Below are 13,916 nucleotides of genomic sequence, written 5' to 3'. Positions count from 1 at the left end.
ATGGTAGTTGAGAACACTGAGTTTCAGCACCATGCTCCCGTCCCCCATACGTCTGAAGGGCTCTGAAAAAAATATATATGCAAATGAGTCCATTAGACATAAGTGAATTTCAACTATGTTCAGGGCTGGAATTCAATGATCCAGGTGTGACGATTAAAGTTAGTTTGAAAAAGCTGACATTTGGCCTTTTGTAAATTATTTCTCGGGTAATATAAAAAAGAAAATCACTCATTTTAAAAATATTTGATAATTTTATGCCTACCTCTGGAAAGAGGCTGTGTTTAAATCCCCAATTGCTTATCTTTACCAAGTTATTATATCTTGATTTTCTGCTTGCATGGCCCTGTTTGTTTTGGCTTTGGCCTTAGTAAAGATTATCATCATTAATATCAAATGAAAACACTTTAATTGCAAACACACCAAGGATTTCATTGGAAAGCCTAATATGTCAGCTATAGCAGTAGAGGTCACATGAAGTCTTTGGGAAATATTTGCTCTATTTAACGAAAAGACCTCTATAGGCAAAACTTATTCCAAACAATTTCTCAAGTTACCTAGCTAGGAGAGATAGAGAAGATTGGGTTTGCAAAGACTAAATAAAATCCATCAGCAAATAAAGTCCATGAATTGATTAAAAAGCATTCTGCTGCTAAACAGTTTATAACACAGATCTTATTATAACTATATGTGCAGTCATAAAGTAAATTAGTGCACCTGGTCATTTATGATATTTGCTTTCAGTTGTGGCATGAATCTGTAGCACATATACATACCTATATTTTAGACACATCTTTATTATATTTTATATATAATATGTGATGTGTATATACATAGTATGTGTCTATATATGTATATATGTATGTGTCTATATATGTATGTATATATGTATACATACACATATAGACACACACTTGAAGGAAAAATCTATATCGATTCCCAGGAAGAAAAAATCATAGATACATAATAAGCATGGCTAATGGATATACTAACCACCAAGATATATTCATATTCATACATGTTCTGATTGGATAATTTGAAATACTTTACCGCTTACCTCTAATTCAATTACTGCCCTAATTTGGGGTTCACTAGCTAATCACTCTTGAGAAAGAATGTTTGGAAAACAATTGTTAAAGAGAACCAATTATTCTAGACCATAAATGTTCTTTCTCATTTTCCAAGGCTTTTCTTTCAGGGTGCAGGGGGATTGAGAGATCAGGCTGGAAGCCCCTGATAGGTTCTGGCTCCAAGCCCTGGCTCTACACTTAAAATACAAGAACATCTCTGTTCCAAAGAATCCTTTTCTCAAAAGAAATAACAGTTTGTCTCCCACAAGTAGTTGTAGGATTATGAGTCAATATGTAAAATACTAAGAATGAGTCATTCATATTGCTGATTTCAGTGTTATTAATACTTTCCCCAAATAGTGCCTGCAAGGCAGGAAACAGTAACTGAAGGAACTGTGGCTTTCTGTGGAAGAGAAGCCTCCTGATGGTCAATTTAGATTTACTAATGAAAAATAAAGAGGGCCGACGTTTAGTATTTATTTGGTGCTCTGCTTTGGCTAAGCAAGCCCTTGATTGTGTGTCACCTCAGTGAAATCTTCACACCCGCAGTTAGGCACTATTATTGTTGTCACGATTATTTTATAAATGAGAAAACGAGAAGAGAGGGGCTGGGATAGCCCAAGGCTCCACGGTAGCAGCCTGGATTGAATCTAGGTAGTCAGTGCTCACAGAGACTCAGCCGTTTGCATCCAGGAACACTCCCACCTGCTTTTCCCAAACCTCTGGGAGAGATTATATATCAGTGTCAGTTTCCTCTATGAACCTTCCTGCACTTTACACGTATTCTAGGAGAAACTAAAATTATCCAGGTGCTCAGAAGACAGAGTAACCATGACTTGGAGAGGCCCTTGGAGCCAGAAAAGGGGCAAGATACCGCTCCATGCCTGCAGGGGGCGCTGTCTGTGGCGGTATCTGGAACTTCTGTGGTGTGCAACAGGAATGTCCAGACTGTAGTTAGGAAGCAAGGTTGGGTTGGGAAATATTGAATAGGATTTGATTTTCGCATTTGTAAATTTAGGCTGGCTGTAGGGAAAAAGAGGGAAGAAGTTAAGGGTGGAGATGGCTGTTGGAGGGAGGTGGCATTTACAGAATGCAAGAAGTAGCAATTCCAAAGAAACGGCTTGGCCCTCTCCTCGGCTTCACTTCCCACTGTGATTCTTGGTGGTCGTTTCTTCCTGAAGTTACAGGATAAACAAACCTGGCACACGTTGTAAAATCCCGGCAGTGAGGAGCTCCTGGGGCTTCAAGACTCTCTGGGGCTTTGCTATTTGGTCCAGCTAAGAGGTTTCATGTGTGTTGTTGTTGTCTTTTGCCCTCAACCATTTAACCCTTCCCTCTCTTGGAGCAACCTGTCCTTCAGAGAGGCCTCCCCCACCTCAAGAGACAGATTGTTCCCTTCTTTTATCTTTCTATTTGCAAAACAAACTCGAGCCACACGGGGCCTCGAGGATATATTCCAGTCTTCTAACCACCAGTCTGGTTCAGGAAAACTAGGGAGGCTAGGAGGCCTGTGCCAGGCGTGGGTACCCCGGATGCACTTTTCTCCATGAAGGGCGGGGCCTGGAAAGTCAAGGAGGGACAGTAATTTGGACTAAATTAGCTAACGATCTTTTGAGGCAAATCAGAGTTTTTGTGCGGCTATTTCTTGCAACAGTGAGATTTTACTGGATTGAAAATTCAGCAGTTAACTTTGGGTAAGTTAATCTCCCCCAGATCTCCACATATAGGACAGTTAAAACATGGGGGAAAAAATGCTGATAAAATGAAAAAGGGCCGATTCCTTCTGGATATTCTTCACTTTTAACCACAAGTGTTGGTTTATATGAGATAGAAAGGTGAACAGTTTAATTCAGACATAGGAAAACAATCTATTTTCCTCCCTTTAAATCAGCTTTTAAGAAAACATCCAAATAAATGGGGTGGTGTGGCGTCTAAATTAAAATAGGGCTTCTCTTTATTTATGTGCACATAGTCCCAAACATACTTTTCAGTTCAATCAAATTAGGACCAACTTTGTTCAGAAAGAAACTCATTTTTTAATATTACGGTATCAGGATCCTCGCACATTTTTATATGCAATCCGTCACTCCACATTTAAAATATTACTTCTTGGGTTTACATAAAAAATGAAAGTACTAAGATTATTTACAAAAATACATTCAGTACCACTAACATTTAGATGCAACGTTCCCACTTTGCTTCGGACAGGAATGAACTTCTTTTGAACATGGCACAAAAGGATCGCCGTAATAAAAGTAATATGTTGCACAACTAACCAAACAAAAGCAAAGTAAGGCTGCTAGACCTAAGCCACTCGCGGTTCCAAAAGTAAAAGCCCAAAGCCGGAGGCTTTTTCATGTGAGCGTGCACGACAGTTTCTGAGAAGTTTCTCTGTGAACATGTCTCCTTCCCTTTCATAAACTCGTGGGTCTGAGTTCCTAAATATTAATGTAATGTGACCCCGTCTAAAGGATCAGGCGAAGGAGGGAGGATGGGATCTTGCCGCTGCGTGGAGAGCATCCCAAACTCCGGCTCCCAGTTACTTCTCCACCACCTCTTCCACGCAGGGGAGTTTGCGTTCCTCTGAGGAAATGCTGTCCACGATGGAAGAAAGGCATCGAAGGCTACTCGAGGCTGACGAGTCCATGCTTGCCCCTCCTGAGCGCAGAAAAAGAGAAACACAAGCATAGCACCCAAGGAGTGAAAGACGAGGCAGCCCCGGGCGCGGCGCGAGGCCGCCCGGGCAGTGCGGGAGGACCCGGTGGCCGCGCGCGAGGAGCTCGCCCCTTGCAGGGTGCGTCCCTGCCCCGCCAAGGCTCAGAGCCCTTTCTACCCTTTCACCCCAGCCCCCCTCCCGGCGTGTTCTCCGGCACAGCCCAGCGCCCTTCTTTTACTTTACCTTCCTTGGCAGTTATCACGAGCCCCCTGGAATGATCCGAAACACTTGGCCACTGGGAGCTGCAGGTGCGCAGGAAATCCGCACCCTCCAGCTGGAGAAAAACCAAGGCCGCAGAAGATTAGGAAAGAAACGTCGGTTCCGGGGAGGGAGTGGGGGAGCGTGGTGGGGGTGTCTCCCCTGCTTCCTAGGGCCGGGTACGAATTTCCTGCCTGTGGCAGGCACCCCGAGTGGACGGGTCACTGGGGGTTCATTCGAGAGGGAGCGGGAGGGGCGGGCGAGGAACGGGAACTGGAACGGAGACCCAGCAGCTGGAGGTTAAGGCCCCAAGGAAAGCGTCTAATCAGCCTTTGCGTTCCCCTGCCCCGGCAGCAGCTGGGCTTACATTCTCTTGCTTGGGTCTGTAGCTGAAGGGGTCCACCCCTAGCTCCTGCATTTTCTCCTGCTGATCCAGCTGATGGAGCAGATCCTGCAGCCGCTCTATGTAGCTGATGGCGCTCCGCAGAATCTCCACCTTGGGCAGCCTCTGGTTGGGGTTGGCCACAGTCCGCCGCTTCAGTGCCTCGAAGGCCTCGTTGATTTTCTTTAGCCGCCTCCTCTCGCGCAGGGTGGCAGCTTTCCGCCGGTCAGTGGGGGCAGATTTTCTTTTGCACGTCTTGCAAGCCCAGATCAGACATTGGCCGGGACAGTGGGGAGGCTGCAGGCCTGGGGGCGCCAGGACATGTTCCTCTCCGCTGCTGTCGCTCCCAGCTTCCGGGGGCATTTGGTCCTGGCAGGGGGACAAAGTACCATCACTCCCTGGGTACAAAGGAGAGCCCTCTGCCACTTCTAATGGCTGCAAGGTAACATTTTCCCCGTCCAAGTAGAAGAAATAGGAGCCAGTTTCAAAAAGGTCCATCATCATGTTCTCCTCCTTGGCCTCTGACTCGGTCTGAACTGGGTGATGGGCTCAAAAACCCAGAGGAACCACCCAGATGGCATTTAATTAGTGCGGTGACATAAGTCGCCCCAGCTTTATATATAGTAGCTCCTGAAACTCAATCCAACTTTTAGCTGTCAGGGAGCATCAGTCTACCAATGTGATTCCAGCCAGCGCTCTCTAGAATATCTAGTTTGAAAGAAAACTGAGAAGTGTCACCTCCAGGACGATGTGACAATCTGTATGCAGAACAGGTTAAACAAAATACTAGGAGCGAATCCTACAATTTAAATAAAGCATTGAATGGTTCCATTTAAGATAGTTTAGATGCTAACCTGTTTACAGGACAACTTCAAAACAACTGGGGATTAACACTGCTCCATTCCCCTCCCCCAGGCTCATCTGAATTCTAAGTATAGACCCATGATGAAAGATTTCAAAGGCAATAGCCATTGCTCCAAAATAGCCTGGTTAGTATTTGCAGAGTGGTTCAGCTCTTTTCTCTGTCCTGCCTGTCAAAAAGATGCCATTCCTGTGATTAAAACTATTACAGTCCTTCAAAGGTTATACATGACTTTCAGGCTTCAGCCTCAATAGCAGCAGGTAAATCTCTTTCCTCTCTTTTACTAAGGCTGTAAGATGATTTGGGAGCTGGAGGGGTGGCTGGAGGGTGCTCAGATTCCTTCCTTGGCTATCTTTTTTTGGGGAATTCTGAATTCTGTACCCCTCCATGGTGGAGTAGCGGTACCCATGAGGTAAGGGGTGGGGCATAGGGGTGGGGTTGCAATACATATAATCACTTCTCTTTGAAAACAGTTTTAGTGGAAACAAGACTCACACTATAGCTACTTTGTATTTCAGAATTCTGTGTGGCCCCCTCCACTCCAAGGTGCCTCCTTATGGCTCCTGTTCTGCACACTGTGCTCATAGCTTGTTAGTTTACATTCTTGATATACATTGACTCCAAATAGGATTGGGATGAGAGAGCACCGAATCCTAACCACTAGGCCACGAGGGAGCGTCAGGATTCAGATGAGAAAGGTGGTGACCAAGGCACAAGCAAGGAAGTAAAACATTTTAATTGCAGCTTGCCATGGTCCAAATGCACACAAGTATGGTGGTTGAGAAAGCAGTACAATATAAGGATGATATACATGGGTTCTAGATTGGAAGGAAAGCCCTTCAAGTCCTAGCTAAGTTCATTTCTCTTTATGTGTACATAGACAAGTACTAGCTCTTGGTTTCCTCAAGATAGCAGTGGTTGTCTTACAGATTTTTGTTGAGGACTGACTCAAATGATATCATGCATGTGAAGCACATAGCCTTCTATTAGTTGCTTGATGAGCCTTAGTTAGCATTTAAAGCATAAGGCTGTGTACAGGGCTAAGACCATTTTTTATGAAGGAAATAAAGCAGAGCTATTGCAGAGGGTTTTTCCCCCCTCTGTTATTATTGCATTCTTTTCTTTTTCTTTCTCTTTCCTTTCCTTTTTCCCTCGCAGAGCTCTGGTAGGACACCCTTCACCTATAAATGGCCTTTGGGATGACAGTCGACCTTGGTTTTGGCCTTTCTAGTCAGTGCCTGAAAAAGTAGATGGAAACATAAGGTCTTCTTATTTTACCCCCAAGCAGGGATAATTATAGGCTATGTTCACTATGACTTCATTCTGTAAATGAAAAGAGTGAAGACAGTACAAGCGATCAATGGTCGGACAATGTAGGAACAAGCTACATTTTTAGTCAAGTCGCTTATTCCAGAAGATAATTCTTCATAGTCTCTTCCTGTTGAGTAATAGGCTTGGGGTGTTCCGTTCCGACACTTTTGACTGTTTTTATGTTTTGTTATTATGCAGCTGAATAATTTCCTATCAAGTTTTAGAACCATTTTTAGGATTTTGGAAAGGTAAGAAACCCAGGGAAGAATAAGAAGAAGCCATTATTTTTGTGTGTGACATTTTCTCCTATTTCTAGCAGGGCTGGTTGCTAACATCAGCAGTTAAGATAGCAGATTGGAGGCTCTAACAGGTCAGGGTATAGTCTAACATCCATTATGGAAAATTATCCTCTACTCCTAACCACACTGTATGATGCATCTAATAATGTGAAGGCAATTTGAAAAGTCATATTTAACCAGTAAAAGTATTTAACATTGCTAAGATTATTAAGATAACAATAACTAAGATTCATTTATTTAACATTTTTGGGGTACCTACTAACTGCCAGATAGTGTCCTGGGGTAAGCATAAAACAGTAAAAAATGATCCCTTTTTTCATGGAGTTTGAATCTAGAAGGGTGAGTGAAATTGACCAAGATAAAAAATGTGAGAAATAGCCCTCAAATTGGGGTGCACAAGCCTTATGTTATAGTCATTTTAGCTTGGGAATTCTTAGTCAACTCCTACAGCTCAAATTCTCAGTTTTTTTATCCATAAAATTGATAGAGTGACAAAAGACATCATACTCTCAAAGGTAGTGATGAAGTTTTTAAAATTGTGCAATCCCTTAAAAATGTCACATATTCTATAAAAGTACTTTCATTAATGGAATTAGATATAGGCAAAAAATGAGATAAGAACAATAGCAAATGTAAGGAATTTTGTTGCCTGGATAACGGAAGTGACGTTAAGGTGGTACCATTCACTATTAGTCACTATTGATTTTAATCGGTATCAGATAGATGTGGGGGAGTCTGCACATCATGAATCTACCAAAGAATGTGAAAGGGCACCCTTTCCTTTTTATTTTTCCCTCATTCAAGTGTTGTCCCTGGAGAAACAGTGAGTTAAAAATGTAGAGAGAGAAGATTCTAGAAAGTAGAAAAGACTTTGAGGTGCTGATCAATAGCCTCCCAGACAGGGGGTGGCATGTCTTTGTGTGAATGCAAACTTTACTACTGAATTGTTCCTTATTAAATTATAAAGCCCCTTTCCCAACATTCTCTAGGACTCCGGCCAATAAAATTTAGTGTCTTTGTTCACCTTACTTGAAACAGCCTTTTCCTTCTTTTGTTGTTGTTTTGGGGGCTGGGGGGTGGAGGTGTGAGGAGAGAAAAAGGAAATGCCAGCTTGGGAAATAACCACCCGTTATTAGATTAGGTAATGGGAAAATACGCAATGCTTCCAAACAACTAACTGGTGAACTCTTGGAACTCAAACTGTTTACAGAATATGAGATGCTTGTAATTGCAATTGCATTATTTCCCAGCAGAACTTGGGAGACACAGACCTTGACGAGTGGTCTAAACAGGTTTGTGTAAACCGAAATCCTCCAAACTTAAAATAGTGCAAGTGCGTTTTTAAAAATTATGGAAAAATTAATAGCAATGAGAGAATAATCATATTAAAGATCAATTATTTATCGGGGGCCTAGAGTTCATTCATAATAAAATCTGAAACGAGGCTGGTGATAAAATGGAAAGTTTTCAGTTTACTAGCTCATTATTCTTACTTCATGCTGAATTATTTGTAAATGCATTTTCATCTCCACAAATGTTGACTGTATCCAGTTCTTCTCTGTGAAAAGAAGTGGGAGGGAAAGGATTGTGGGTACTCAGTCAATGGTGGATTTTAGCTATGAGTCTTTGGGAAGGTGGTGTAAGCAATGGAAAAACAACTTTGGAGTGAGCCGGGATCTTAATTCTAGCCATTCTTTTTTTTTTTTTTTTTTTTAATGTTTATTTATTTTGGGAGAGCGGGAGCGAAGGGGGAGCAGAGAGAAAGGGAGAGAGAGAGAGACAATCCCAAACAAGGTCTATGCTGATGGTGCCCAGCCATGTGTAGGTCTCAAACTCAGAAACCATGAGATCATGACCTGAGCCAAAATCAAGAGTTGGATACTTAACTGACTGAACCACGCAGGCACCCCTAGCCATTCTTAATTATATTTTCTGATTCTCGGTTCTGTAAGAGATCAACCAGCATATATAACACACCCATCACAGGCTTGTCAGCCTAAAATGAATAATACGTGTTGAGTCCATGATATGGAATATGCACTAAATAAACGTTAATTTCCCCCCATTCCCTAGTCAGTTCATAAAGCCTCTGACGGAAATAGCCAGAGTGAGTTAACTGAAACACCTAGATTTGGTGAGGCAGATATTTAAGACGAATTTAGGGATTTGTTTGTGTTAGTGGTATAATGGAAGTGAAACTATTGAACCTTGTACCTCCAGTAGCAGTGTTTTATGTATTCATGCTTCAACAAATCTCCAGTTTCCTGGGGGACAGATACTAATTAAAAGATCACGTAAGTGTGTCCCGGGAGCTAGGAACTTTAGAGGAAAGGACTGAGGTTTAAGCTAGTGCACAACAATGAAGAGTCTATCATGAACTGGAAGCTCCAGAGAGGATGGTTTAGGGATGGAGTCCCTGAGATGTGGGGTCGCTATTTCTAGGGAGCCTGTCGAAGATTTTTAGCAACCCTGTGGGTTGGGATGGTGGCGATAGTAGGAGGAAGCTTAAGGAAGTAACAGCCACAGATGAGGGTTTGTTCAGAAACTGAAGAGATTTTCGTGGGTCACATCTAAGGAATTTGGCTATGTTGTGGCATAGTTGGGTTCGAAGAAAGCTGTCTCAGTCATAGCTGAGAGAGTAGGACTGAGAGCCAGACGGAAAATGGTTGTACCTTCTCAGCAGTGAAAAGAGAAAGAAGAGAGAGAAAGGGATAGAAGACAGGAGGGGGGCGAGGAAGGAGCGAAACAGAAGGAACAAAACTCAGGTCCAGCCTGCCCGCAGAAGAGGCGACTAGCATGGCCCGTGAATGGCCTAAAAAGTAGAAGGTGAAGGAAAGGCCCGCTGACTGAAAGGGAAAATTCAGAAGAGGCAGATTAATGCTTTAAACTGGTGGCAGCTAAGTAAGTAACATGAACCCCTGCACCTGTAATTTACCTAATCTGCAAGCAGTTTGTGCCCAGAGATGCCCCAACACTGTGGTAAAAATAGTTTTGCACTTAGACTCGACAGAACATTCGAGTCACTTCAGAGAACGCGGGGGAGGGGCATGAACCACGCAGAGGAACAGGAAAGACTGTCAGGCAGATCCTGCGCAGTCCCCAGAGGGCGGCAGCGACAGGTTCTGCCGAGAAAGGGGCGGGGCCTGTGCTCGGGAGGACTGTGGGTTCGAGGCCTGCTGTGGGGCTGCAGTTTTAAAACAGCTAAGAAAGGGGTCTAAGACAAGCCAGGGAGGAACCAGAGAGGCTGCTATTCAGATCCGTTAAAAGATATAGTTTCTCCTCCTTGCTCTCACCCCGGATTCCTTTCCATCTGGGAGTAGAACACAACTTCCACAAAACTTGTGCTCAGTTCGTGCACTCGCCTAAAATGGTGCCGAAGGAGGCTGCTGCTCATTTATTTTCTAGGCCGTGGCTTCCAGAAAAAGAGACAATGAATGCTCCTCTACCTGAGAAACACTCATTCTTTGGTGCTTACAAAAAGGAAGTTTTCTTCGTAATTTTATTGTCTCCATTATTTTTCATTTAGATTTATGAATTTGGCAGCAACATTCATGAACCGTTGGAATCTTTCCAGGTTAAACAATGCTTCCTGGTGGGTCACCAACTGGTATAGGTTTGCTTAGGATGGGAACCCAGGGACCCTGGCTTTCAGTGCTAACACTGGGAAAATCCCGTGCAAATCAGAAGGAATCGGTCACCATACATCCCAGAAAAGTAGGATAGATGCCTACAAATATCTGTTCATAAATAAAACAACAGAGTGCAGGATATATAAAGTAGACTATTTTTTTTCCAATTATGATGATTACAAATATGAGGTTTGACTTCAGATCCAAATTCTAGGCCCAGCTCTGCCACTTGCTAATATTTGACCATGGGCAAATTATATAACTTTTCTAAGTCTCAATAACTAGTCCATGAAGTGGAAATAATATCACCTTGTAAGGTTGTTTTAAAGATGAAAACAAGTCAACGAAACACTTAATATACAGTGTCTAGCACATAGTAAAAGTCTCTACAAATCAGTATTACATTACTTAACTTTTGATTGAAGAAAAGAAAAAAATCATCCACCTACGCATCACCTTAATAAGTCACACTCTGCTTTGTTTTCTACACGCCCCAAAATTTCATAGAACGTAATATTACATAATGTAAATGTACTGAATAATTTTAAAAATATAACACATGGGGCGCCTGGGTGGCGCAGTCGGTTAAGCGTCCGACTTCAGCCAGGTCACGATCTCGCGGTCCGTGAGTTTGAGCCCCGCGTCGGGCTCTGGGCTGATGGCTCAGAGCCTGGAGCCTGTTTCCGATTCTGTGTCTCCCTCTCTCTCTGCCCCTCCCCCGTTCATGCTCTGTCTCTCTCTGTCCCAAAAATAAATAAACGTTGAAAAAAAGAATTAAAAAAAAATATATAACACAATATTATATAGCTTGCCTTTTTTACTTAAAATATTCCATGAACGTTTACATGATACTACATACAGCTGCTGTTTAAAATGTCTAAGATACATGGAGTAACTTTTCAGTGTTGCTTACATCTTTTCAAACTGAAATGAATTGTGCTATTTAGATGATCCAAATCATAGTAGGCTCTGCTGTTACTAGCTTTGCTAAGCTAAACAGATGTCTCTAGTGTAGAATAGTTGGCCAAGGATTTTGTTACTGTCCTCCAACTGGCTGGTTATGACATATTGTCCAAAATAGTTGGTACTTTAATGTCTATGTCAGAGCCTCCTGTGACAAATAGTCACCACTGTACAAACACATTTATTCCATAAAGTTTTTCTACCAGTTTAGGAAAAAAAAAAGTTGTTTAACCAGCCATACACACACATTTCACACTTTTTGAGAAGCTCAGACATTTTTGCCTTCTGCCAATACGTGTTAATTTTTAGAATAGTGATAAAAGCACACCAAAAATCATAATATGTTTAAATTGCATCTTATCTGGAGCTTTTTAAGTACAGAAATTACATGTTCAGTGTGTCACTGGTCACATAAAAATTATGTTAAGTTTTATCTTCCTTGATTTCATGACCTAGGCTAGATGTTATGACTGGAAAAGACTTTGCTATGTAATTTCACAGTAAAAGTTTACCCACTTTATTTAAACCAAGTAAATTAATTTTTCATTTTTTATATCTGAGTATACACTGCCATGAGATTTAAGCTATTCAACAATATAATGTTCAAGAATTGGTACTTTTAGAGTGTAGACTAAAAAGGAGTTTTATATTATATTTTGTAAAGTTGTAGCCATTATTCAACTCTGAAAAAAAAAAAAGTGGCAGGCCCTGTGTTGAAGTGCTTTACGTGAATGATCTCATTACATCCTCACAGTGTTTTACCAAGCATGTTATACAATTATCTTGTTTTAAAGAAGGAGAAACCAAAGCAAAGAGAAATTAATCTACTTGCTCATGACCACATGGTCATAAACTAATCCTGGTTCTTATACCAGTGATTTATATAATCAAAAAGAAGTTCTTATTCTGAGCCCCCTTACAGTGACCAATAAAAGCCCCCTTACAGTGGAAAAAAAAATCTAGGGGCAAACTAACTTAGAGGACCTTTGAGTGTTTATTTGGCAACCTGCAGGGAACTTCCGTTTTTCTAGTAGAGTGGCCAAAAGAGGCAGTGTTGATAGCTCCTGCCTGAGATTTGGGCCTGTGTTCTGTCCCATTGGGAAATAATGATGCAATTGTATTTTCCATGTACAGGCAGCCTGTCGCAGAGGTCACATACCTGATGCTCCAAATCCAATGTCTATTTCATTATTTAAAAATATACAGTAAGAAGCAAAGGGAAAAAGATATAGCAGCTTGGCACCCTCAGGATAGGGTAAAAATAGGGTGGAAAGACCATACTAGCCAAGTCCTGAATTACACAGTGCTGTGTCCTGCCTTTCTCCTCCTTCAATCTGCTCACTTACAGTAGTTACAAAGACTATAATTGAGAGAGAGCAAGCGATTGCAGCAAATGAAGGTGACTGGAACCAATACACGGATGCTCCTTGGACCTCGTCAAAAGCTCTAGCTCACCTATAATCGACTGAGTGGCCATGACTTTAATCTGTGTGGGCCAAACTGGATTTCACCCGTGAATGCTCAGTGTAAGGCCTCCTGAATATTTGATGTCTTAGACATATTTGGTTATTGATGTTTGATTGATTGGTTATTGGCCGCCCCGCCATCCCTTCCTATGTTCACAAGCATAGGCTACCCTTGCTTTATCTGTGTCTAATTTGTTTTCCAAGCCATTTGCTTTTATATTTAATTTCATCTATTCTTGTTTCTCCTCTATACTCACTCTATGGTAGGATTGAATATTCTTAAGCAGCAGCAAATGTACATTATATTTCAGAATAACTTTTTTATGTACTTTCCACTAGAACTGCTATTGCTTCATAAGTTTTCATTGTTTACCTAACTTCTTTTAATTCTTTTACACAAATCTGTCTTTATAATGGTTTAATAATATCATCTCATTTCTATTTGCCTCTGTCCATTCCTTGTTCTTCGCTTCTTTTTAAAGTTGTTATTTTACCTATTTACAGTCCCACACCAAATCCTATATCCCACATATGGTTCTACCTTCTGGAAAGAATCTATCACTTACTACCATATGTCTTAAATTTCTAGATCTCATATTAAGTTACAAAAATTGATATGATTAACTATTTAGGAACAGATTCAAGTTTATTTTACCACTTCTGATTCCATATTTATTATATATTTAACATTTTTCAAGATGATTTTCCCTTTTTAAAGTATATCCTTTCAAATGATTTTTAATTAACAGATTATTATTTTTATTTTGTCAGAACTTTTTATTTTATTTTATTTTTTTTAATTTTTTTTTCAACGTTTTTATTTTATTTTTGGGACAGAGAGAGACAGAGCATGAACGGGGGAGGGGCAGAGAGAGAGGGAGACACAGAATCGGAAACAGGCTCCAGGCTCTGAGCCATCAGCCCAGAGCCCGACGCGGGGCTCGAACCCACGGACCGCGAGATCGTGACCTGGCTGAAGTCGGACGCCCAACCGACTGCGCCACCCAGGCGCCCCTGGAACTT

General features: G+C 41.6%; 1 protein-coding gene and 1 long non-coding RNA gene across 5 annotated transcripts in view; one reads left to right on the top strand and one right to left on the bottom strand.

Annotated features, from left to right (window-relative positions):
• Positions 1-3,083: 3,083 nt before the first annotated feature.
• MYF6 (myogenic factor 6) lies at positions 3,084-4,960 on the bottom strand. The gene is made up of 3 exons (XM_045462803.1): positions 4,349-4,960; positions 3,967-4,057; positions 3,084-3,725 (listed from the first exon to the last, which is right to left on the bottom strand). Exons 1-3 carry the CDS (start codon positions 4,865-4,867, stop codon positions 3,607-3,609), a joined length of 729 nt encoding a protein of 242 aa, XP_045318759.1. The 5' UTR covers positions 4,868-4,960; the 3' UTR covers positions 3,084-3,606.
• Positions 4,961-5,049: 89 nt separating this feature from the next.
• The window catches only part of LOC123590042, a 168,187-nt gene continuing 159,320 nt past the window's right edge, over positions 5,050-13,916 (top strand). For all 4 annotated transcript variants that reach the window (XR_006708568.1, XR_006708569.1, XR_006708567.1 and 1 more), the window contains exon 1: positions 5,050-5,485. This is a non-coding gene — a long non-coding RNA (uncharacterized LOC123590042). The remainder of the gene's footprint in view (positions 5,486-13,916) is intronic.

Source organism: Leopardus geoffroyi, chromosome B4 (assembly GCF_018350155.1).
Source record: "Leopardus geoffroyi isolate Oge1 chromosome B4, O.geoffroyi_Oge1_pat1.0, whole genome shotgun sequence".
Lineage (NCBI taxonomy): Eukaryota > Metazoa > Chordata > Mammalia > Carnivora > Felidae > Leopardus > Leopardus geoffroyi.
The sequence above is the reverse complement of the archived record's forward strand: the minus strand, read 5'-3'. Positions and strand labels throughout refer to the sequence as shown.